This window comes from Aulostomus chinensis, chromosome 3, assembly GCF_037954235.1.
Source record: "Aulostomus chinensis isolate RoL2024-O1b breed Wild chromosome 3, RoL_Achi_v1.0, whole genome shotgun sequence".
NCBI classification, from domain to species: Eukaryota; Metazoa; Chordata; class Actinopteri; order Syngnathiformes; family Aulostomidae; genus Aulostomus; species Aulostomus chinensis.
In genome coordinates, this window is record NC_141322.1 from 25,227,584 (window position 1) to 25,254,643 (window position 27,060).

At 43.0% G+C, this 27,060-nt stretch overlaps 1 protein-coding gene across 3 annotated transcripts in view; it reads left to right on the forward strand.

Annotated features, from left to right (window-relative positions):
• The window catches only part of asic1b (acid-sensing (proton-gated) ion channel 1b), a 153,626-nt gene that overhangs the window by 105,858 nt on the left and 20,708 nt on the right, over positions 1–27,060 (forward strand). For 2 of the 3 annotated variants that reach the window (XM_086199899.1, XM_086199900.1), the window contains exon 3: positions 25,744–25,894. In XM_086199899.1, coding sequence (XP_086056025.1) covers positions 25,744–25,894 — 151 coding nt within the window. Of the gene's footprint in view, positions 1–15,089; positions 15,820–25,743; positions 25,895–27,060 lie in introns of those variants that run through there. The other variant, XM_086199898.1, reaches the window with a different exon arrangement.

A 27,060-nucleotide genomic window follows, 5' to 3' on the forward strand; every position in this document is an offset into this window, starting at 1 on the left:
GAAAGGAGATATTTAAATGTGTTTGTGTGTGTGGTGGAGGATGCCTGAAGGCTAGTGTCTGCAACTGGATTGGTATTTTCTGCTTCTCTTCTCCAGAGTTTCACAGATGACTGCGTCTATCCTGCAGGACTTCATTAGGTACCCAGTAGCAGTGCACAATACACAGTGTTTCTATGTATCAAGATAATAATTGGGCTCAGCATGTACACAACTGTAAATTCATGTAAATCCAGGGAAAATAACCTATGCAGCTTTAGCTTTAAATGGATTTGTAAAGAGGGAAAATGTTTTTGAAACATTTTTATCCATGAAAAAAATCAATTCAGTGAGCATGCATGTAGACTATGAGGCCTAAAAAAGCCCAAACCTTTTTCCCTTTAGAAAACCAGCCAATGTAGTTCATTAGTGCTGTTGATTCATGTCCAAATTATCATACATTGTGCAACCAAGTGGCTCCGAGGTATAAGAGGACTGTCAACGGGACAAATCGGAGTATTTTGCTCACCTGGCTCTGAACCCACAGAACTGGCACACCAAACACCAGTCAGCTAAAGGATCAGGCTCACTGGCAAACAGCAGATTGCAGTGCTTAGATATACTCAAGACATTAAGTATCTGAATTCTACATAGCCTACTGTGTCCCCTTAAATCCAACATCTGCCCCACACTCCAGTGACTGTCGCGAGCGGTATTAGTGGTCTTGCCTTCCTATTGGCTCTGCAGCCTGCAGTCGCCCTTCTAATCAGAGGCAGGCATATGAGTGCAAGTCTGTTGATTGATTCATTCGTTCACAGGAGTTTCCAACACTGTTTTCTAGCTTTAAAATCCCATGCGCTCTTGCATTTCTCTGAATGCGCTGGCTTTGTGCACTTTTAGTCGTGGTTCTCTCAAAATCTCATATCAAAGAAGAATATTCAGGTTTTGCAGAAAAGCAATAAGGAGTGGCTACCGTACATGAGTTGGACTGAACTAATGGTTCATAAATTAAAACGACTGTCCGCTCATGTCTTTTCCTTTATTCATTTTGACACGCACTGCAGTTGATGTGAACAATAAAACAAAAGGTTAAAGACTAAAATAATATTCCAGAAATAAATGAATCAGTACCCTGTAAGTTTAGTTTGCTTGTAGGGTTTGCTGGCTCTGCATGTGCTGTATTTACCCGTGAATCCATTCACTGCACAATTGTGCAAATATGTGTTAAAATCCATGCCAGGAAGGTCTGTCGGACAGCCCTGGTAAACTGGCTGGAGATGGTGCGTTGCTGCTGCCTGTTGGACCCCAGAACCAGCTGGAGTTGTAAGAGGTTGGCCCAGAGGTCTCCTGAAACTGCAGACAGATGCCAGAAGGCCAGTGGCTTTTGTGGGCGCCGAAGCAAACACACAGTTGTAGCAATACCATGGAGAAGAACTTAACAGGGCCCTGGCACACTGGCAGTCCTCCTAAAACTCTGAACATTTATCTTTTTAGTCACAGTGAGACTCTATGGAGGGGAGTGGCAAACTGCCTCAAATGTAAATGAGCTCAAGGTCTTGCCTCAGTTAATGTCAGTGGAAGGTTTAATGGTTTAGCTCTACTTGCTCATCAGAGAAATCTCTGTGGGTCTGCTGGTTTACCTCTGAGCTGTACCAGAGGGGCTGAATGTGTTGGTCTGAGCAACAACCGATAAGACCAATGGACCATACATCCATCCATCGTCATCTTCTGCTTATTCCTTACTAGTAAGGGTCACGGGGGGCTGGAGCCTATCCCAGCATCTACGGGCGAGAGGCGGGGTTCACCCTGGACAGGTCGCCAGTCCATCGCAGGGCCAACATAGAGAGACGAACAACCATTCCCACTCACATTCATACCTACGGTCAATTTAGAGAATCCAATCAGCCTCGTCCCCAAATTGCATGTCTTTGGACGGTGGGAGGAAGCTGGAGTACCAGAGAGAACCCACACATGCACGGGGAGAACATGGAGACTCCACACAGAAAGATCCCGCGCCCGAGCCGGGACTCGAACCCGGAACCTTCTTGCTGTGAGGCCACAGTGCTGATCACTGCACCACCGTGCAGCCCGACCAATGGACCATGCACGTGAAAACTCCAGATTCCATGACTGTTCAGACGATTCAGGAAATCGCTGTTAGATTTTAGAGCAAGTAAATCAGGTTTTACCTGCACACATACAAACATCCACATGAATTGAAGGCATTGGGCATCATATTGCTCTCAGTAAGTGTAGCACCAGAGGGACCACTATACTCCAGACCTAAAATGAAATCAAAATGAAAGATCCATTAAGGTGCAACTCTCCGTGGAGCTGCCTTTGAACTGTCTGTTTCATCCTTTCCGGCAGGCTGATCCTCTCCTTTGTCAATGTCTGTGTGGATGTATCAGCAGCGGCTGGTTGAATCAGAGCTAAAGAATCAGATATATGGGAATAGTTTTGTTTTTAAAGACTTTAAATGAAGGAATTGGTAAACTTTGGGGGAAACGCATAAAAATGTATGACACTAATCTCTACAGATTCAAGGTGTTGCATATTACTGTTTTCAAACATTTGCTGCTCATGAGTCTATTGGCGATGGTAAAATGGTTATGAAGAATATGGGCGTTTAGTGCACTGCTAAATATAAATAAAACAGGAGCAACAGAGCCAGTCTTCTGGTGCACAGTTAAAGGAAGACTTTTTCAACCAGCTTTGTAAAAGTTCACCTGAGAACGGAGTGCAACATTGTTATGTTACTCTCACAGCAACGTCACAGCAGTCTGGCTTTGGCCCGGAGCAAACACCACAGCCCCTTTTTTGTCTGTTTTCTTCCATCAAAAATATATGCACCTTTCTACTGCTTAGCACAGGAGTTTCAAAGTCTGACATGATGGACCTCCTGTTAGACCATAAGATGCTCCTCTTATCCCCCCTACATTAGAGTTCCACTCCCTGTCTGAGGTCATTGTTATGTAATTTGATCTTATGGACACTTGGAAAAGAGGAAAGAGTAAAATCGCCCTAATCCTACTGTGTTTCTGAACTATATGTATCTTTAACCAAGCTGCATAATTTGGGTTGTTCAGCATGTTGTTTTGATAACTAAATGTCTTTCACCTCCATTTACTGATCCTCCTCTGGAACTGTCTGGAACCCCCCTGGAGAGGCCTCCCTCTGGCTTTGGCAGTCCAGTTTAATGAGCAGACTGTATTTCCGACAATAAATTACCACTTATGGTGCAGCTGTTGTTTTATCTTTATGCTAGTTAGCTTTTCTTTACAGCTCAGAGACGTGCGTGCATGCGTAATGACTGTTGACTCCACTGCTCTTTGCTGTAATCAAGAACATTGTAAGAAACTGATGTGAATCCTAATTTCTCTTGGCCTGTATCATGAAAAGGGAACATTTTTTGTTCACTAATTTTTCAGCACTCCTTTCGATCATCTCCACATGAATCCAGAAGGAGCACAACTTCAACACCTCAGACAAAAGGTCCGCTGACGGATAACAAAAACAGATTTTTTCCTTTTGAAATGAAACCTGCCACAAAGCTATCAATTTAAACGTGTGCAATAGAGCCATTGTTTGTACTGCCAACTTTGTCAGACTGTCAATGCCATAAACAGCAGCACAGCAAAGTAATCGATCAGGAAATGGAACACACAAGCAGATCCATGCATGTCGCCTCCTTGTTTTTCATGAAGCTTCACATGCTTTGGATGAACCGTCCCTGGTATGTACAGGAGTCGATAGAAGACCACATTCTTTCAGTTGTCCGGCTTCCAATGCACACCTTACATTCTTCTTTTGACATTAGCACATGCACGCGCACACATGTAACACACACTCACCTTCTGTCACCTCTAACAAAAGGAATTTCTGGAAGAGAACAAAAACAGCACTTGGTTGCAATAATTCTGCTGAAAGAATCTGAATAAAACAATTACACCTATGCGGGTGTTTTTGTTTTATTGTTTGCCGTCTATCAGAATATGCAGCTAATAAACCTGGGATTGTAAGATGTTCATATACAACGGGGACTAAAATTAATAGGACGTGACAGGATATTCGAAGAAGATTGCAGCAGTGGAGAAGTTCTTCATATTTATGCTGAATTGAAATATAAAAAGCAAAGTCATTGTAATGTTTTGAGGATAAGACTTATTGCCTCTCAGAGGAAAGGTACTGGATGCATTTTATTTCTTCAAAAACAAATTTAGAGGAAATGCATCTGCAGAAGGAGAGGAAACGTTGTTCATACTGCTGCCATTTGAGATGGATGCTGCTTTGAAAGTGTAAACATTATGAGTGTATGTTTGTCATTCCTCACTTAAGTGTCAGTGTGTCTGACCGGCTCCTCAAATACAGTTAGTAATTCTTAGGAACCTTTAGCTTTCTATAAACTTGTTTTATTCAAAGCTATTAGAGGAATGGTTCCATGTTTTTGTATTTGACCCATCTGTCTCTCAGCCCAGTAAATGATATAATAATCGATCGAGCTCAGTGCAGATGTATCAGTATCGACATATATGTCAAGTGTTGATTAGCAAGAACGTGCATTAGAGAAATGTCAGAGGTGTGTTTGAGGTCAGATCAGTGTAAAGTGTTTGTCCATCATACAGCTGCTATTTGGTCATATTCATTTGCTAAAAAGGGTTTTACATCCATCAAAAAATTTACTTTTCTTTTGCGTTTATCTTTTAAATCAGTGTCAAGCGATGTTTCCCTAGCAACAGCTGTGAGCTGCATGACGTTTATGGGTTGTCGGTCCATCTTTCCCATCTCATTAACTCCATATCTCATGAATGCCTCGCGGGAATTTCTTCAAATTTGGCACCTACCTATCGTTTCAGTTCCTTTTCAGAATAGTTTGAACTGTAGAACTTGTTGGGGGTCATTCCTTGATTCCTGTAGCCCTTTGATAGAGCTGTAGCCCCTCAATATTTTCTAATAAACTTGTCATACTAGATGTGCTATTTAAGTCACCTGCATATGAAAATCACACATGTGCAAAAGAATAAGAAACTCACTTCTACAACAATAATAAATTAAATTGATAGGTTTTACAAAAAGGTTTCTTTTCAAAAGTCAGACAGAAAGGGACCATTTATTTTACAAAGGCCCATTCATTCATTTCTCCCTGAGCGGAAAAAAAAGGAGGCATCAGGCCCGTGGGGACTGGGAGACTGTTTGCCATAGCTAGCGAGCGCACTCTGAAAGTCATTCATCAGAACCATTTCCTCTTCCCGAACTCTCCCAAGCCCAGCTGTCACGATGCTGCCTGGATGAATTAGCTGTGTCATCCTGTGTTTCCCTGCACAGGCCAGGATACACTCACTGCCCTTTGGGCTGTAAATATAAATCTTCTACTTCCAGCCATAATACTTGTACAGGGAGGCTTCTCACCATTTTAAGATTAATGAATCGATGTATTTTAAGTACATAGTGGCGCTGTAACACTCACCAACATGAAGACCATTCAGACCTGCGCTAATAATGAGCTTGGTATCTGTACTGAGTCTGGCCAATCCAGCATTGTAGCATTGTGTTATTGTTCTTAATTATTTCAGAGGTTTGTTCTGTTTTTGCTTGCTGGTTTTCAAAGTTTCTGCACTGTGACAATAAGAAATATCTGAACTCAACCATGTCCAACACATGTGCTCATAGGTCCATTTTTTTTGTGCCAAAAAAACATCTTAAGAGTCAAGATGGAAAAATCTAAAACTGTGACTACATAGAATCTATTATCAGTAGAAGAGATTATTGCAATAGGAGGCAGAGTGGTGCAGTGGTCAGCACTGTCGCTTAACAGCAAGAAGGTTCCGCGTTTGAGCCCCCGCTCGAGCCCAGGATCTCTCTGTGTGGAGTCTCCATGTTCTCCCTGTACCTGCGTGGGTTCTCTCTGGTACTCCAGCTTCCTCCCACAGTCCAAAGACATCAAGAGAAGACGAGGCTGATTGATACTCTAAATTGACTGTAGGTGTGACTGTGAGTGTGAATGGTTGTTTGTCTATGTGTTGGTCCTGTGATGGACTGGCGACCTGTCCAGGGTGAACGCTGCCTCTCGCCTGAAGGCAGCTGGGATAGGCTCCAGCCCCCCGGCATCTGATTTTAAAATTCTGCAAAACAAATAAATCCCACAAAGAGTAAAATCAGCAATAATGAACATTTGCAGCTCTTTTGGAGGTGTGACAAGGTAAATAATTACAAACATTAAATGAAAAGGTAGGGGGACGACATGGGGTTCCACGGCAAGAAGGTTCTGTGGAGTGTGCAGGTTCTCTTTCGTGTGTTCTCTGTGGTAGCTCCAGCTTACTCCCACGGACCTACAACATTCAAGTTAGCTTAATTGGAGACACTGAATTGCCTGAAGGTGTGAGTGTGAATGGTTGTCTGCTTCTACATGACAGCCCTGGATTGACAGAGTGAGAGGTGGGGAATATCATGTACTGATTGCCAAGGTCAGCTGGGACCCCCCCCCCCACACACACACACACACACACACACACACACAAACACACAGAGCAACACGTGCTGGATAAACAATTTGGTTAATGAAGGGATGTGATGATACTTGAGCCAGTTCAATACTGTTTAGTTATTATAAAGCTGCATGTTCACTTCTATTTTGAGTTTAGAAACGTCTGATTTAATTATTACAGCATAAATAATCCAAGGGCATATGTTCAAAACACTTACACGATGCTTTTATATATTTTATATGCAACGTCAGAGTTTTCCTCTACCGTGTCTGACTCTCTTTGTGTCCACGAGCTTCTTCGCCTTAATCTCATCTCACGTTGTTTTAACAGTAGAGGAGCACTTACTTGGTGCAGTATTTAATTCAGCCGTATAGCTCAGGAGACTGAGAGACTATTTGCAAAGAGGCTTTGGTGACACTTGTCCCTTACAGCAGATCATGTACACAATTATCCTCCAAATTGTCTCTGTGAATCACCACCTGCTCCTCTGTCAGCCCCCGCAACTATTCTGCTGCTGCTCCCAGCGCCTCCACCCCGTCTCTCAGCCTCCTTCCTTTGCTCTATCCTTCACCGTCGCTCCCTCCCTCTCTCTCTTTGCCGGCTCCCTTGTGGATGCTGCGGTGCCAACATTCCCGGTGGGAGACAGATAAGAAGCTGCACCAGGCCAGAGGCGCAGAGAGAATGTGGAGATCACAAACCGAGAGGAGGAAGGAGGGAAGCAGAGGAGAAAACAAATGTGTGTGCGTGTGTGAGCGTGGTTGACTTTTCAGTCTGCGGTTTGGCAGAACAAGGGGAATGCATTGTCTTTATGTATTTTTTAGGAAGGCAAGTTGGACCGTATCTGTAAACAGGAGGAGGTAAAGATAGAGTTGGCGTTTGTACAGCCGAATAACAAGATAATAGCAAAGGAGAGGAGGTGGGTGTTATGGCCCCGTCAAGGTTCAGACAGGCCAGCCACGCCCAGATCTGGGCCCAGAGTGACAGATTAACTGCCACGTGCTTCAAGACCCACAAGTTCTCACAAACAAGCCTTTCATCACCACATAGCGTCAGCGTGCATCCCAGAAGGTGTAGCTAGCCCTCCATATCCATGAGACAGGATCCTGTCAACCCACATGCAGACAAAAGAATTTTTTTTTCCCAATCTGCAGGTCTTGTTTTAAATTCATGTTGACAGCTATGTGATTTTTCAATTAAAAATGTTCACACAAACATAGACATAGTGTTCATGTTTTTAAAAAAAAAAAAAAGTAAAAAAACAACATATGTAATTTAGCCCCTGAGCACAGCAGACATTGCTTGCAGAGAAGTATAATCCTCGCCGGCTCACTGATTATATGTGACGTCAAGTGGCAGCTATTACATTTCTGTGCTTGTCTGTGCCTTTTCATCCATCTTCCGGCAGCTTTTAAGAATTCAGTGCTCCACTGGCGTCACTGAATGAAAGGGAGGTCTTTTTGTCATTCTTTGTCACAGTGAAAAAAAGCACCCCTAAACCGGCTATCTCCCAATTACTCCTATTCACATTAGCTCTCAGCAATCAAGCCACTAATACTCTGGTATTTAGAGGCTTGCAATAGCTTGCAATTGTCCATTTGAAATGTTTCATAGTTACATCCGTTTTGTTTTTCCAGACAGGACTTAATTCTAAAATGCGTCCCTTAATTTGAACTGCGCGGTCCGTCCACCCTCATCAACTTTCTGTTCAACATCTTTAGGGTTGGTCTCGGTAACGTCATCATAAGCTGTTGATGTGTTTCAGGAGGTACACTCAAACTCAGAAATTATAATGAAACTTGAGTTTCAAAGTAATGCCACACATGTGTTTTCCTCTTAGGCAACAACCTTGAGCGTCTTGTCTTTTCCCTTTCAGAGATTTCAGCAGGCTTTTTAGGCTGAAAGGTTTTTTTATGGGAGGAGAAGATACTTGTCCATTTAGCCATGAAACAGCACTTGATAAAAAAAAAAAATCCCCCCACAAAAAGAGACGTTTGCGAACGTTGTCAATGTTATATTTAATGTGTGATTACTTGCTGTGTGTTGCTGTTTAGACCAGTGAATCTCAAAATTAAAAATGCAACACCCAAATTCTCCAATTTGAAAATCTTCGGCATCCCACCGTCACAACTCTGATCAATCACATTCAACTTGTATAAAGTGTTTTTAATAACTTCCCTGGTGAATAAAGGAAAATAAATAAAACAATTTTCAATGTGTTGGTTGGTTTAAAAATATCTGTAGGCTTATATACAGTATGTTATGTAAAATCATTCATTAAAAGGGGTTGGAATCAGAGAGCAACTCATAACCAGTGTTGGGACTAACACGTTACTGCGTTATTAGTTACTGCCAAAAAAGTAACTTTGGCAGTAACTAACAATCAAAAGCATTATTTTTCAAATTCAAGAACTCAGTTATAGTTACAAAACGATCCGTTTATTAGTTTATTTTACGTTATTTTACCATCTCGGCTGAGCCACTGTGTTTACTTCCTGTGTCGGGGGGGGGCTTGGGGGAAGTGCAAGAGACAGGAGGAGAGTGAGCTGCGCTGTGGGGGCGCGTTTGTTTATAACAGCAAGAACGTGCAGGACATCATGGCGGAACCTAGGGCGAGTTTCTTCACGTGGAAGTACGCTCACTACTTCTCCTTCGTTGAGCAGAAGGAGAAAAATGTTTCTGTTAAATGCAACTTGTGTGTCGGAACGAAGACCCTCTCTGCAGCCGCAAACAGCAGCTCTCAACTCTGAAAGCATCCAGGCACGCAGCATGCGGCGGCGGCGACGAAACTTGTTGCTAAAGCTAGCGGGTCAGGGACCGGCACAGACACCGACACAGATGTCACCTCAACCCCGTGCACCGCAGCAACAGCACCTGAGTTGTTCTTTTCAACGAGGGAGTGCTACTGCTAGCCAGGCTAAAGTTAATCAATCAATCAATCACTTTGAAACATCTTAGTGTTTGTATAAATAGAGACCATATTGCTTAGCAGAGTTCAGTTCAGTGATGAAAATGCATGTCAAGTAGTACAGAGCTTACGATGATGACAGTTCTGAACTTTTTTTTGTAACTAAATTGTTACTTTTCATAGTAATGCTTCAAGTTTGGGTTTTAATAACTGAGTTAGTAACTGAGTTGCTTTTGAATTGCAGTAACTAGTAACTAATTACTGTTTTGCAGTAACCAGCACAACACTGCTCATAACACAATGCTATCACAATATCCTGCTCACATTACAGTGATTCTGATCTAATCAGTAGACTGCAAGAGAAGTACTGTGTGATACTCATACACGATCCTCATTACTGAACAATTGAAAAATAGGAAAAATCAGAAGCAATACACTGCATTGTAGTGACTGCTTCAAAAACTTTGACAGGCGAAATGGTCAACAGCTTATGTAATAAAATTATTGATACTTGGCACTGGTGTATCTGTACTATATTCAATATTTTGTCCCACCCCTATTAACAAAACTGTACAGCTCAAACTATGAAAAATAAACAAGGCCTGAACTTATCGTTCCTGCTAGCGAGTCCTATAGTGCAGAAACACATGACTGGGTGAGCGCAAATGTTAGCTTCATTGCTAGCAACAAACTAGCAGCTACTTTTCCAAATAACCCTCCCAAAGCCAGTTAGCTGCAGCAACAATTCAGACTTCCATCAAGCACATGCGTTGACAGGAAAGGTGCAGTTGAAGCATGAATGTGGGAAATTCTGCCTTGTGTCCCCGAAAACTCAATCTGCTACAAGATCTTTATGTGCTGAAACCCCCGATATTGACAATTACCAGGCCAAGCATGCTCGTGTAAGCTTTGAAAACATCTAATACCATGAATCTGTTGGATGTTACTCCTGTTATTTTTGTTTTTGCAGTTTTCCTGAACACACAACTTAATGCTTTACGTTGTATTTCAACCACCAGCCAGCATTGTATGGGATAATGAACACTGCAAGAAATGTTTGAACCAAATACTTGACAAAGAGCCAACTTTCTTATGATAACATTTCTTTTTCATTTCCTTTTAGTCACTCTCTAATGTGAATTGCTGTGTTTACTTTATTTTTTTGATAATTGATGGTTTAATTTAAGATCCAGTCAATCAAACCTGATATTTATTTTCAGCTTATAGCCATAGGTATGAGTTGACAAAAGATGTGTGCTCAAAGTCCCTTAACAAATATCTGTTTGCTTTCATAATGGATTCATTAGTGAAACTCTTAAACCGACATCTCAGAGCAGCGTGCATTTGTTATTCTGTTGTTACGTCTGAAATGGGATTGTTTTCTCCGTCAAGCAACTGCATCATTATCCCTTCACTCAGATGGATTAGTTTGTTGCACAGTCTGATATGTCTCTTTGCTGATGAGCCTGCTGGGGAAATAAGTTTGAATAAACGATGTTAAATGCCAATCGAGTCAGGATCCATCTCTGGTGAATTCTGATGCACAGCTGACAACTTTGTAAACATAAATTATCTGTACTCACCCCTGTGGTTTTATTTTTAATCTTTGGTATCTCACCTGTTTACACCAGATCTCTCCTGTTGGTCTGTTCCATTCTCTCCTCTCTCCTGTTGTGAGATTTGCAGTGTATGCAGCATTGCCAATGATACAGTTCATGAATATATGACGATGATATCTCAGCCCGAAGCCATCACGGGACCACAGTTGAGCATCCATTCCCCCCTGACACCCTTACTCAATAAAATATGAGTAACCACTCGAGCGAGGACTTTATTGTCCTCATACGAAGCATCGTGCCATGATAGTTTGTTGCCAGCAAGAGCACGGAGTCAGACATCTAAATAAAAATCGTGGATCCTGAATGAACCCAGAGACGTGGTGCTTGGCTAATCACAGATGCTCTATGCAGGGATGTCGACTGAGGCTGGATGAGGTGTAGATCCAACAGAATACTGCCAAACATACACAGGACAGAGAGGGGGGGGGGGGGGGGGGTGGAGAGAACCACAGCTTCATTTGTTTTAAGATTCTGTCAAACTCACTCCACAATGCAGTACTGAAAAACTTTTCATCGGTTATGTGGATATCATGTTTTGTTGATGTTGTGTTGCAAAGTCCAAACGGGCAATTTTGTGGCGTTGAAGGAGACGTGGCCTTTGAAGACAGTTGTTGTTGTTTTTTTTAAGCCCTTCCTTCGTCTGATGGTTATTGGGCTGCAGTCAGCACCAGTAATTGCCTTAATTTGGGATGAGGATCGTCCTGTGTCTTGACGGACAGACATTCAGATCCTCCGGCTCAGCGCCGGGGAGATTTGTTTGGGTCTACCACTTGATTTTTTTTGTTCTGTAACCCTCAGGATCTTTTAGAAATACAAAATGACTATCTTACTGTGTCCAACCTCAGTAGCAATGGCACTTTGTGAGAGGCCTTGTTTATGCAGCTCAACAATCCTGCCACGTTCAAAGACAGTGAGCTTTTTTGCCTTTGCCATCAAGAGATCTTGACAGTGTGATCACTTGACAGAAAATGATATGGAATCCAAATTTTTGCACAGATTTTGGCCTCTAAAGGCTGTGGTTTTAAACTTTTGATCAGCTGATGAACAGCCTATTTGAGTTAAATTGTTGTTTTCAATAAATTGCCTGCTCAAAACTTTTGGTCTCTTGTTCCCATTTCTCCTTTTTGCATTTTAAAGCTCTACTGAGAACATTCTTAAGATTCAACAGTGTGAAATGTAAACTCTTGCAATTTTTTAACTGGTCTTACGATTTTGAGATTTTGATCAGGAGTATATATATATATATATATATATATATATATATATATATTATATATATATATATATATATATATATATATATTATATATAGTCACAGGGACAGAGGGAGAATCAAGGATGCATGGTGTGCAGCTTTTACTCTTGATTTTAACACCATCTGATCACCAGCCAAGCAACTACCACTTCACCAAAACCCCTGAGAAGTTGACAAATGTGCCTCCCTCAGTCAATCCTGTGTGTGTGTATGTGTGTGTGTGTTATCTGTGGTTCTCCATCCAAAAACATGCAGTTACAGCTCCATTGTTACCATGTGACACCGCTCCCTTGACTCGCATGCCTCCATTTCCCCTTTGTGTCTCCCCATTGTTTCTGCCTGTCATCCTTTATGTCTTAACTGGCTGTTTGTTAACAATTTCATTTATATACTGACAAATCCCAACCAATGTTATCTCACAACACTTTACAAAATGAGTAGCTGTAGAACAACACTCTTAAAATCAGTTGAGTTTAACAAGACCCAGCCAGACAACAGCGACAGAGAAATGTCCTTTTACAAGTGAAAACCCTGAGGAAGACCTGGACGCTATGTGGGCGGCCTTCCGCCTTGACCTGTTAGTTAGTGTGACAAGCTCATAGAAAGACTGAGAGACAGACAGTCACAGATGGACAAGGACGAAGAGAGAGACCATGGAATGAACAGAGCTATAATAATGGGGATATCATTGATAATACGAGTATTACAAAAAAACGCATCCATCCATCCATTTCTATACCGGGGGGGCTTGGAGCCGGAGCGTATCCTAGCTGAACCTGGGCTAGAGGTGGGGTTCACCCTGGGTGGGTCACCAGTCCTTCACAGGGCCGTCAGGAGCAATTAGGGTTTCAGTATCTTGCTCAAGAATACTTCAGCAGGGTCACAGAGGGAAGTGAGGATCGAGCACCAGCGACCCTTCAGTTGCTAGACAGCCTCTCTACCTCTGAGCCACGCCACCACCTACAATAAATATACTCAAGCATAACACTAACACGATTACTATACTGATACTAATATAAATACTTCAATAGCTTACAGTACAAACTTGTTAATGTGTCACCTGCGCAGGTCTTTGTCTTGTTGAATCCTTTCTGTTACTGCGGTCACCTGCTTGTTGGGTTTTCCTTCTTTAGTTGTTTATGTGTTCATTCTATGTTTATATTTTTTATTTTAATTTTCTGTGTGGACGAAAGAAAGTTGTGAGGATCTGAAGACCATTTCTTCAGAGCTGAGAAGAAGAGGATGCAATAATCCTGGCTATCTCTTCTGTCGAATTTGGATGTTTATCACTGTAATCTCAGTGGAAAAAGTGGCTGTGTGCACAACCAACCCAGGTTTTGTCCAGATGAAGATAAAGCCAGCAAGAAAGAAGCCATCTCGCTCTAGAGCTAAGTAAAGAGTTTGGAGTTATATTCAGTGTGCAGATCTTCTTTCTCGCTGGTTTTGTCACAGTCTCCTTTGTTGCTTTGAGTGTGTCGAATTACTTACTAACAGACTGTGCTAACAGGCAGCACAGTGATTATGATAAAACACTGTAGCTTGTAGGCTCCTGTCAATCGTCTGTACATAAATGCACAAGGACAGTTAACACCTACTGAATTCAATCGAGTAAAACACATGCAGTTTAAATCCATGTTAGTTCTGCTTTTGTGGATTTTCCAGGCACTGTGTCATGATCCAGAAAAAAACCTTAGTTCGTTTTCTTTGTTTTAATACGATTTTTGAACTGTCTGTCCTGGGGTCTGCATTCGGTTCCTTTCTCCTCATTGTTTCTATACCCTACCCTTGACAGATGGTGCTGACAAAAGGCTCGTCACTCAAACTTCTGTTGCTTGCCCAAAACAGGTTTCTGTCATCACAATAGAAGTGGAGCCCCTTGAGCCAACCAAAAACAGGAAAAAAAAATATCCAACCCTTTAAACTTTAAGTTAGAGGGGTATTTTTTTAGAACTCCAGCAGATTTTCAAGCACCTTTCTCTCCTAAAACATTCCAGAACATTCACTCTACACATCAGAGAACTGACAGTCAGGGACGTCAACCTGTTTGTGTCCCACTGAGTGTCGCCTAAAATGTTCCCAGTGAAGGCTGCAGCAATATTTAAAATTCAACTGGAACGGTAACAAAACAGACGAGTCCCCACAGCATTAGTGTCTGTAATGCATTTTGATGGAGTAGTGAGAGAGGAGGGGATTCTGTGCGCGTGCCTGTGTGTGTGTGTGTGTGTGTGTGTGTGTGTGTGTGTGTGTGTGTGTGAGAGAGAGAGAGAGAGAGAGAGAGAGAGAGAGAGAGAGAGAGAGAGAAAGAGAGATTGTGACAGACTTGAAAAGGAAGACAAATGGTCAGTACATACTGAGAGCAATGATTTAATTCAGCAAACAGCACTGAGGGTATTCAGAGGAGTTAAGTATGTGTGTGTGTGTGTGTGTGTGTGTGTGTGTGTGTGTGTGTGTGTGTGTGTGTGTGTGTGTGTGTGAAGGTAAAGAGGGAAGCAGAAATGAGAATCAGATAAGCATGTAGACAGAAAAAATGGGTAATTACAATATGTGTGATTTTAACTAAATCCCCAGTCTCTGAGGCATTTCATCAGATTTGTAGGTGGTGTAATGCTGATGAAATAAAGCCCTAAGCTCCTGTTGACGCGCAGTTGCGCACAAAATCATTCTGAACTTCTCTTCCCGGTGGATATGGGAGCGCTCTGATGCCAACAAATGCTCCCCATCACCGCCACAAGCTGCTGCTCATAGCCCGAGGAGCGAGCAGAGCTGCGTCTCTCTCTCTCCCTCTCTCCCTCTCTCTCTCTCTCACTCACACACACACACACACACACACACGCACACACACACACACACCAAACTGTCTGACTAACAGCCGCCATCTGAGAGCGCATAAGCGAGTTTAGGTTCACTCCATGGAACCGCACTAGGACGGATGCTGGAAGCGCGCACTGCCACAGTTCCTTCAAAATGTGCCATTGCGACTCATCTGGATCTAAACCGAGCCCGGGCTCCCTCGCTGAAGCCGGAAAGCTCTTCTTGAAACACACCACCTTACACGGCTTGAGGCATATCTTTCTCAGCGGCTCTTACCCACGAAGAGTTGCGTGGCTGCTTGCATTCTTGGCAGCGTGGGCTCTTCTCCTCACCTGGTCCTCCAACCGAGTTCGGTACCTGCTCTCTTCGCCTGTGTACACCAAGGCGCACATGGTGTATGCTAAGAGGCTGGTTTTCCCCGCCGTTACCATCTGTAACCAGAACCTGCTGCTCCCGCGGCGTATGAAGAAGACGGACATATTCAGCGCCGGGAGGTGGTTAGGACTTTTGGGGAGAAACTGGCAGGTTTCTCCCGCTGCGAGAGAGGCACTTGCTCCTTTGCGCGGCGACAGTGGCGAGAGCGCAGGGAGCGAACCGCCCTGGCCCCTGCTGTCACGGATTTTGGACTTCAACCACTTTCTTCCTCCACCACGGGAGTCCCAGCCGTCGATGAGACAGCTGCTGGACCGCCTGGGACACCAGCTGGAGGAGATGCTCTTGTACTGCCGGTACCAAGGAGAGCTCTGCGGGCCACGCAATTTCAGCACCGTGAGTGTCTTAAAGTTCATTTAGTGTTTATTAAAGCCCCAGAGCCCGTCCCTTAAAGGATTCTGCTGCCCTTTGAGGTGGATTGAGACTTTCCAGTGACAGATTTCTCTAATTGCCTGTCACTGTCGGAAAGAACTGGATACTTAATTGAATTAATTGCATGCGATCACTAAACCGTGCGCACTCATCTGTACTGCCGCTCGGTTATGCGCATCGATATGCTTTTTAAAACACTCTCATCCTCTCCAGCTCGCCATACACACGCCATCATATATGAACATAATGCTGCACGTAATTGGATTTCAACCCATATCCTGAAATAAAGTGTCCCTACACTGGCTGGAGTGGGATAGTTGTCTTAAATCCTAATTGTATCTCATTTCCACCAGCACCTCTTCTATCCTTATTCACTTCTCACTCTTTCACACACACTTCAACGACAACTGTGAATTCCACCTCAGACACTATCAACAGTTGAATAATTTTCTTCCGTGAGATGATTGCACACCCCAGCAGCCCTCTGCATCATGGTATGGTCTTAAACTGGTCCCTCCTAAGCCATCCATCACTACACCCGATCAATGTGTGTACAATCCTGTGCTCACAAGAGACCAATCTGGTCCTAATGAAGACTTTTGATTCATTTAGCAGGGCTTTACAACACTCCCTAGCACTTTGATGGAGAGCAGAGAGTGTTGGCCTCTCTGGTAAACTGCAGCCTCATTGATTACACTCCATCATGGCATTGAGGACAGGCTGTCTTCCTCTCACTCCCACCTCATTACCCACATTTATTATTTATTTTTATTATATTTGTTTTATTCATTTTATTAAAGCAGTTTAATGTGAAATATATTCCTGTCATTTTTTCAGCAGGCATCACTGATGCTTATTATATGTTGTGGAGGAAATATATAGTATTTTTTTAAACTGTAGCAGGCAGCCCTGGCTCTCATCAAACTATATCCCCAAACACGTGCAGATGTTTTTTTCTTCACAAATTGAGCTGCAATGTATCCGGAACCACAAATCAAGTTATCACAGTCAAACACATTTCTCCCTACCAACATCTTTAGGAACGCTTCATGTAGTATTTAGAAGGGTGACCAAGAAACAGCAGCCTATTTCAGAGATAAACATGGTGCAGAGGTCTAAGTTTTAGGGATATGTGCTGGTTCATATATAATCGATTATTTGCTGCTTGGCGTCAGGGTAGCCAGGACAAGCTGGTGGCATGACTCAGACCAATAGAGTCAGTCACACTTGAGAAATGAGGAGTGGAAGAGAGAGGCAAGCCCGTCCACACGATAGTGTCACAGGGTGTATTGACTTTTGTGCAGGAACCCCCCCACCCATGTTCCCGGGTCTCTTTTGAAGCCATAAATGTGCTCAACTGCTCTGTCAATCCATGCATCAATTCTCTATCCATCTCGATCCGCGCTTCAACAACACACTTGCTTCATTCTCATCCGGCAGAACTCTCCTCTCTCGCTGTTCTTACACACTGATCCATCCGAGAACACGCAGTCAGCTTCTTCCCCTCCTGTGCACCCCAACGATCGTCAGCCTTTCACACAGTTTTCTAAACTGGGTTCTAATCCATCATGTATTTACTCTCTGTTTTTACTGTCTGGATATTCAGTGTGATTGATGAGTTTCTGTCTGGATTTGTTTATGGCATGTTAGAGAGAAGAAAAAATCAACCTGAAACTCTTAATCCTCACTTAAAGGGAAAACCCACACGTTGGCAACGACTTTGGATTTATGCATCTGTTTTGTGGTCTTTGGCCTGTTTGATGTAAGTGTCCAGACAGTTGCTATGACAAAGCTGGATTTAAAGCTATGGTGTGTAACTTTTTCACATAGTTGAACACCCCTTTCAATCAAGTCGTTATCAAACAAATTCACACATTGCTCATTAAGTTCATCGGTTACAATAATCTCTCCGCATCCCACACCATGTTAAGTTTTAAAATTTTGTGTCTGTGAGGACTTTGAGAAAATGAGTGACTCTTATGTCTCTCTGATTACAAAAAAATGCCACCAACAACTTTGGGAAATTATTTTTTTTTAAAACTGTCATATCACGTGAGGGGCAGCATAGCTCAGAGGTAGAGTGGCCATTGAGCAACTGAAGAGTCGCTGGTTCGATCCTCACTTCCCCCGCTGACCATGTCCAAGTATCCTTGAATGAGATACTGAGCCCCTAGTGGTGACCAATCCAGGGGAAACCCCGCCTCTCGGCCAATGACAGCTGAGTTAGGCTCCAGGCCCCCCACCCCTGACCATTACCAAAATAAGCAGTCTAGAAATGGATGGATGGATGGATGGATGTCATATAATGTTACAAATATGTTAATATTAAACATTCCCCAAGTTTCAAACATTTCAAAAAGTCAATGATGTCTTTGAACACTTGAGTTCTCAGCATCCATCCATTTTTTTCCGCTTATCCTGTGAAGGGTCACGGGGGGGGGGAGTGGAGCCTATCCCTGCAGCCTTCGGGTGAGAGGCGGGTTTCACTCTGGATGAGTCACCAATCCATGGCAGGGCCAACACATATAGACAGACAACCATTTACTGTCACAGCCACACCTACGGTCAATTTAGAGTATCAATCAGCCTCGTACCCTCTTGATGTCTTTGGACTGTGGGAGGAAGCTGGAGCATCAGAGAGAACCCACGTTGGCACAGGGAGAACATGGAGACTCCACACAGAAAGATCCTGTGATGGAGCTGGAGCTTGAACCCAGAGCCTTTTTGGTGTGAGGCCACAGTGCTAACCAATGCACCACCGTGCTGCCAACTTTGCAATGTTTCATTCTTATTTTAGCTAATTAAAGATGTCTTAAAACAATCTGATCCACATACGGCACAAAGTAGATAAATGTGTGTGGGGGGGGTGGTTTGGTTATGAACAGTTCTTACATGAAACTGCTCACAACATGATGAAAAACATGGTTTGATTTTGAAATGCTCTTTCCTTTTAATGGTAGGGCAACATAAGCCAAAATCTTCTTTCATGGTGTATGTTCGGTATATTTATCAGCAATCTTTTGGTAAATTTGATTTAGAAATGGTTCAATAATAACCAAAGAATACGTCATTAGATTTGATCATATCTCTCATTCATATTGAGTTTTCTGTCTGTGTCCTCCAGCTTTGTTTACACTTACGTTCTCCTCCTCCATGTTTGCTCAATTCACACAACCTTCTGAGGCAACGAGGTTTGCAAGGTCTCATTCGATTCCAGCCATGAGTTGCTGTGTACCAGATCCAAACATAGCCCCGCTATAGAAATGGTATTGTCAAATCTCAAAGTGTAGACAGATAACTGTCGTTGTATGGTATTTATCATCATATTACTCAACACTACTTAAAGGTCAGCCATCTTAAGTGCTCCTGAAAGATGCAAGAAGTTGGCTTGAGGAGTTTGCACAGATGAATAGCTTGACATGTTTCAACTGCCAAACTTCCTGCAGCCGTCCTCAGAATAGTCACATGACACGGCTGTTGTCACCTGATTCATACAGGTTTTGTCCTCCTACCTGAGGTGGTAGCCAGTAGCAGCATCATGTGATTCTTTTGAGGAAGACAACAGGAAGTTTGGCAGAAGAAACAAGTCAAGGAACAAATCAAAGGTTTGTTTGTCTAGTTGTAAAAATATTTAAGTGTCTATAGAATAAATCATTTTTTTTGGACAATATAAAAGACTGTGTCAGGCAGGTAAATTCACGATGTATGTACAATGGAAGTATTTTATGTTTTTCAATATTATCAATAAAGACGGCATAGAATTTCATTAACAAAGTCTTTTGTCTGATGCTGAACAGTTATTCTCTGGTTGGTTTATGAGCTGCCTGCTAACATCGCAACTGAAGCGACTGAAAGACATAAAAAAAAAAAACATGAGTTTCAAAACAATGAAGTGAGAGAGACAGAGACGGGTGATTTTCTGAGGGTTCATTACCGCAAGCGATGGTTTCCATTTGAAAATTGTAGCTTCAACAATCAAAATGCAAAAATCTAGCAATACTATTTTGTCTGCCACCTGTAGCGTGATTCCTAAAAGCAGTGTAATCAAGACCATCTTATTTAATGAGAGTGATAGAACACACATCTGCTATAGATGTTTTAGGGAGCGTAGGAAATCACCCACAACAGGTGGGCAAATTAACCCCTCACAGCATAATGGCCCATGATAAATAATTTATGAAATTAACAGAGCAATCCCATCTCAGGGTCTATTTGAAGCGCTTCCAGCACCAAGTCACACAGCCAAACGACTGAAGCTTCTTACTTTAACTTGGAAAACTAATCTCTCCTCAAAGTCCATTTTGATTTAGTTGCAACTCTACTGATGAGGATGTGATGTGAAAGGGGTCCTTGGTGTGATCGTTTTCCAACTGATTCTTCTTTTCTTCAAGTTGAGTCACGATCGCGCTGCAAAGCTCAGCATGTGAGGCCTTTTTTGTTGTTGTTGTTATGGAAATCTCTGATATGCTCTTTGAACAGGATGTTTTTCGCTATTCTACAAGACTTATATCAACCTATGGATGAAGTCCACTGACAGAAGCCTGAAATATAAGTCACAACACTTCACCATCCCAGAAAATGTTTCAGAGCTGCTTGTTTTCGTAACCGTCATAACACACGCCACCTTTGTGCTCGGCGCTGACCTTGAAATCAATGGAGAGGAGGGAAAGTGGTTCCCTGGCAACTTTACGGAACAGCCTGTGCTTCCTTGTCACACTGTCATGTGAATGATAGCCGAGGGCCATCTCAACAGTCTCAGGCTGTCTGTCTGTGAATTATTTATCGAAGACGCTGACATTTTCAACACCACGCGAGAACAAAAGAGGGTGATGACTCCGGGTTTTGATTTGAATACTTCGCTTATTAAGAATATAGAGTCGTTCACATTTTAAATGCAGGTTGGGTGTTGAGTAGTTTACAAAACCAAATGCAATATGGGATTTACCTCCTCGCTAAAAGCAGCTTAGGTGTGACAAATATTTATTCTAAAGCTGAATTGACTGGAGCAATAAACTGACGCTGTTTTTCATGATTACCATCAGTCTGTAAAGCAACTAAATACTGATGCCTCTAGTTAATTAGTTTTTAGGTTTACACTTGTCATTGCAATGAAGTGGATTCTGCATCAGGTTAAATGTGAATGATTAGAACAAGGACTGTATGTGAGGGAAAATAAAAAAAATTCAACCCTTGCTTTGACATTTCACAAACCTTGAATAAAGCAGACGGGCTGTTCGATAGACAGGCGTGAAGAAGCACGTTGAGAACAAACCTCAAAGCTACAGAGCTTAATGAAGATCCTGACTCCCCAAGGTCACCAATGCTACTTACTGCTGCTGCTCTTCAGTCAATGCAGCCAGCACAATCTCCTGGTTACCAGAGCAACTCTGCCTACAGGCCTCCCCTAGTCAATCACTATCAACATGTAGATGCAGATGACAAGCAGGAGGGGCTTAACACACCTAAATACTGCACACACACTCTCCCCTGGACACTTGCTTATTCGGATTCTCATGCTGATGCTGGCTCGCCTCCAGCACATGAAAGCCAAGAACAAGATTTGCAGTTTAACACAATGACAAACAATCTTATCGATGTTTTCTTCTTCTGAATCTCCCAGCTGCTTTCCTTTTTCTTTGAGTGTTCTAACTTGTCTCCAAACTTGCAGAGATATTTTTTTGTAATTGGTTGCTTTTACATTTTTAAATAAAGGGTTGTATGGCTGCTGAAGGTTCAGTCTATTGTTTTAGAAGTTCACCGCAAGATCTGCTTGTCTCATATTCTTAAGAGTGAAGCCAAACAGTGATCTGATTACAGTGACAGGGAACTCCAGGACTGATTTGAGGGGCATTTTATTGAGGCTTGTATTCTGATCGAGAGTCACCGCACATACTTCTTTTGACTCCGTTTTGCCACTTATACACTTAAAAGGTCACATCTCATATTGTGTCTGACTCAGAAGGCTTTTTATTGCATTTCACCACTTTGTGTCTGTGAAGCACCTATAGAACTGCACCCTGCCAGGCAGTCCATTGTGAGTCACGCCTCATTCTTTCTTGTTTGTTCGCTTGGCTGAACAGGATTCACTTCATACTAACTTTTCCTTGGTGAAACACAGCTGCAGTGTGATCTGATGTTTGTGAACCTTTAGTCATTTTTAATTAAGCACTAATCTTTCACTCACAAGTCACCCTGAAAGTGAACTCAAGTCTTCCCAAGGCCTTTATCACACATTCCCAACAATAAATCTGCAGCTTAGTCTGGGGGGGGGGGGGGGGGGGGAGAGAGAGAAGATGTCTTGTACCACTGACATCTGACTGTGTCGTGATTTTATTTCTGAGACTATCTTTCAATCTGAAGATTTGAATTTGTCTCTAGAATGGAAGAGCAGTTTTTTTCTACAGATGAGACATGGTGTTACCATAATGTTCCTATCGTCGTTTCTTCCTCTGCCTCCTTTTTTCCTTGGTGGTGAAGAAAACATCAGAGATGCTTTACCACGAGCTACAACTAGGGACTACGCTAACTAACCGCGGTGATGCAGATCTTCCGTGGAATTCCTTGAGCATCCACATTGTTGGTACCCTTCTGCATCGTCAGCAGGGATCACAGGCTCACTGGTGTTTCGCCCCTTAACCTGAGCACCTCACCTGAGTGGGGCAGCAGAGACTGACTAGCCTTCACCTGCAGAAGGGTTCCAACTGTGGGCTCTTTTCAACCACAGCCATCTTGAGCTGGACTCAGCTGCTTCAGCTATCTCCCTGGTGGCTTTCTTCAACATTTTGGGATCCAGTCCCACCCTCTGCAGGAAGTAGATCACCGATTTTGCTGGGAAACCGCGGCAGCCGACTTCGATGGGGTAGCTGGTTGCGTGCCACCCCTTTAACACAGCTTCGTCGAGTAGGTCCTGATATTTGGCTTTCTTAAGTTGGTGGGATGTCGCCAACCTCTCTTCCCAGGGTACCGTGAGCTCAGCAAAAATGATTGTTTTTGTGTTCCTGGATAGTAAGATGAGGTCTGGTCGGAGCGAGGTCACTACCACATCCTGTGGGAGAACTAGTTTCCGCTTCAGGTCTACCCTCAACTCCCAGTCCAAGGCTCCTTGCAGGATAGAGGGTCGGATCTTGTCCACTGTGTTGGTTTTATGAGTCTTGCCTCCTTCCCTCACAAAGGCAATGGTTTGGGACGATTGGGTTTGCATGTTGTTGTTTGGCTTGACTCGCTGCTGCTCCACCCAGTTCGTGATCACTGTGAGGACCTTGTCATGCCTCCATCTGTACCGCCCTTCTGCCAGTGCTTTTGGACAGCCTGTCAGAATGTGGTTCAGTGTGCATGAAACTGCACCACATTGCTTGCAAGATGGGTCTTCTTCTATGCCCCAGATCCTCAGGTTTCCTGGTGTTGGCAGCAGGTCGGTCACAGAGCGCAAAAGAAAGCTCGACTTCCCTTGATCGATCTGCCACAGCTCCTTCCATGATAGTGGTCTATCTTGTGCCTGGTCCCACTGCGTCCATCGGCTCTGGGAGGCGAGCCCGATGGCTTTAACCTGGCGCTCCTCCTCTACTGCTTCTCGAACTCTCTACACCACAAGGCCTTTTTTGGTCCTGGCATCAGCCCTGCTCCACCTCTTCTCGCTGTAATGACCCAGGCCCAGCCGTCCCTTACACACCACTCCCATGATTTCCTGCTGCTTCTAGTGTGACTCCGCTTCCCTTACGGCTTGTTGGGGTTTCCACTTCCTACCGGTTTTAATGGTTTTGCTTGCATTTCTTACTTTCCCATCCTCGGACGAAAGGAGTGTGCTGACTGCCCTTGCTTTAGTGGCTTTAAACTCCTCCACCACCGATGAAACTGGCAGAGGAAGCTTGGAGGTCTTACTGTACAGATTGACTGTGCTGAAGGATGGAGGGACTCCTAGCTATTTCCGCAAGAACTTACTGCACACTCTTTCCATTCTTTCCACTTGGGACATGGGAAAATCGTAGAGTAGGAAGGACCATTGTAGCCGGGGTATAATGCCGTACTGGAAGCACCAGACTTTAAACCTCCCGAGCAGTGGGCTGTGTTCGACTGCCTTCAGCCAAGTGATCAGCTGGGCTTTGGTGCTGGCAAGGTTGTCGCTGTCGTTTAGGGAGCTGTTGTATTGCTTTCCAAGGCATCGGATCCCTTGGTTCTTGGATTGTGGGGATTTCCGCGCCTTGAATGCTGAAGGTTTTGTCCGTTAGCTTCCCTTTCAAGATACAGAGGCTCCTCGACTTTTCCGGTTTAAACTGCAGACGTGACCATGTCGCCATCTTTTCCATCAAGTTCAAGATCCACTGTGTGCCCTGGATAGATGGGGTCATTATGGTCACATCATCCATAAAAGCTCAACAAGCGGGTTGTCTTATGCCGTCGTCTGCTTTCAGCCCTCTGCACTGCGTCGCTCCTGCCGTTAGCAGCAGGTTCATAGCTGCTATGAACAGAACCACCAAGATTGTGCATCCTGCCATGATGCCCTTTTCAAGCTTTTGCCATTTGGTGGTGACACTTCCATGAATGTCAAAATGTTGAAAGTTAATAAGTTAACCGTGAGCAACATCATGCTACATCATGCAGTTCACGGATAAAATAGAGGAACATTTCATCTTGAATCCTGGTGCTGTCTGTCTGTTTGTCTGCTTTTCAATTACACATAATTTCCCCGGCTATCATGTATTTGCCAATAGGTCACAAGTCCCTGATGCGCGTCTGTGTAGCCGTGTAGCAGCTCTGAGTCTGCACACTGGTTGCATGAAAAGAGAAAGTATATATAAGGTTTTTGACTGCATGGTGTTCACAGGGGCAAATATGGGAGTTGACTTGGTCAAGGGTTAAATCAAATAAGTCTGCTTTTGCCTGTGGCACAGCGCAAATAATATTAGGGATGGTCCCTGCTCTTCTGCCTGGAACACTCCTTCCTAGCTTGAATTGAAACACTTAAATGTAGGAGAAAAAAAAGTCATGTGTTCTTTTACCATCTCTCTTTTCTCAGAAAGACATCTCATTGTGATAACCTCCTCTAAATAATTCAGTTAAACACACTCATCATTTCGCTGGAGATCCTATGGAATGCCTTAGTGACTCTAGGGTCCCCGGACCACCATTGTTTTAACTCGTGCAAAAAAATAAATAAATAACCCTTCAAAAAAGTATTTTCTTCTTAAGAAAGCTGAAGTTTAACACAACTACTCCCATGACTCCTTTGCTGTCCTCAGCCTGGTGTGTCCTCAATCATCAAGTACAGCAACAGACAATAAATGGGTTCAACAATGGCGTGCACGGCACACCATATCCCGGGTGCTGCAGGACTTACAGAGGCATCAAGGATGACCCAGCCCTGCCTCACACAGGCAGTGAGCAGGGCTGTCATTAAAGATTATGGCACAGTGGTGTCCATTGAGCTATAAATTGCATCTGAAAGTACTTGTTCAATCTGGACATCTTTTCTTTTTTGGTCGAGATGCTTTCCCTGTAATGTAGTGACAGACTGAACTAGTCCAGAACACAGGAACTTCTTCCCGTATTTGCTGCCGTCTGTCTTACCAGAAACAATAATCAGAATGAAACTTCCCACTTAATATGTAGTGATGTGTTTTGGATCAGTTGGATGTTTGTCTCCTTGAGTCAATCTGTTTTCACACAAACTCATGAACTGAACTGAACCAGAGAGAAAACAAACTATTGCAGTGAGAATTGTATAAGACCTCTGAGGTCTGTGACTACAACATCAGGGTGCATCAAGTGCCCTCCAGTTGCCTTTGAAACAGCACCCTTTATCTCTGCTTCTCAAGGATTAATTGATTAAGGATTATTACATCTGTTGTGGTTAGTTATCTCTAAAATCCTCATTTTTGTTGTGTGTTTCAGATATTCACACGCTATGGAAAGTGCTACACCTTTAATTCGGGCCAAGATGGTCGACCCCTGCTGGTGACGATGAAAGGTGGGATGGGCAACGGCCTGGAGCTGATGCTGGATATCCAGCAGGATGAATACTTGCCTGTATGGGGAGAGACTGGTACGTGTATTTGAGGTTACATAACATGCAGCATCCCTTTATCAAGCCTGAAAGAGATACTGCAGCTAAACACCACATGTTTAGTGAAGACATGCGAAAAGGATGAATCGGAAGGAGCCAGTTATTTTCAACCACACACACACACAACACATTTATGGCAGGGATGGTGGGGTTATGTAAATTATTCCTACCACTAATCTGATGTCAATAGCAAATTTTTTTCGGTGCTAAGTCAGAGGAGAGTGCTCTCTAGGGCACCAGACTGTCCAGGCCGGTGTGTCGCATGTGTTTCGCCTTATGCAATGACATTGTGATATCAAATTAAACACTCTGATTATCCATTAGTGTGGATACAGGATGTATATTTATGATCGTACCATGCTATACAAAGACAAATGGATAGTGATTCGACTTAATTGTAATGTAAGCACACCACTTTTGTGCAGTGTAAATTATGCTTGTCCAGTCCATTTTTTGCTAATTTCTCACACTAACTCATAAGCATCATTAAACATGAATCACGAAGCTGTGTGTGCTCACTCTAATATTTCATTATATATACTGCATCCCCCCCAAGCCTAAATGTTCTGGTTATATTAAAATATAATGTCTTAACGTAAGATTATTAAATCATTTAAGATTTTTACACAAGGGTGTATGCTGGAAACCTACAGTAACAGTTTCCACAGTACACACACACACACACACACACACACACACACACGCGCACACACACACACTTATGTACATACATTATTTAGATTCTTTTTATTACCTCTATTATTAATTATATAATTATTATCATTATAGTGTAAAGCAAATACATTTCAGTAAAATACAACTTTGCTTTTACTTTCCACCAAAATTATTGTTTTTAACCTTGTAGTCCTGGAAACATTCTTTTTTTATAACTCCCTATTTCCTTCATGGACACAGGGGTTTAGCCATATAATCCTCAATGAATAAACACAGATGTGTAAACAATATAATCTCCACAGTTTTCACAAACTGTGGAGCATGCAGCACATACATAACACTACATTGTATATACACACTAGTACAGTGTAACTATAGTAAATGCATTGTATTTATATAGCACCTTTCTACCTTTACAGTACTCTTAAGTGCTTTACAATGTTGCCTCATTCACACACACCCACACTCTG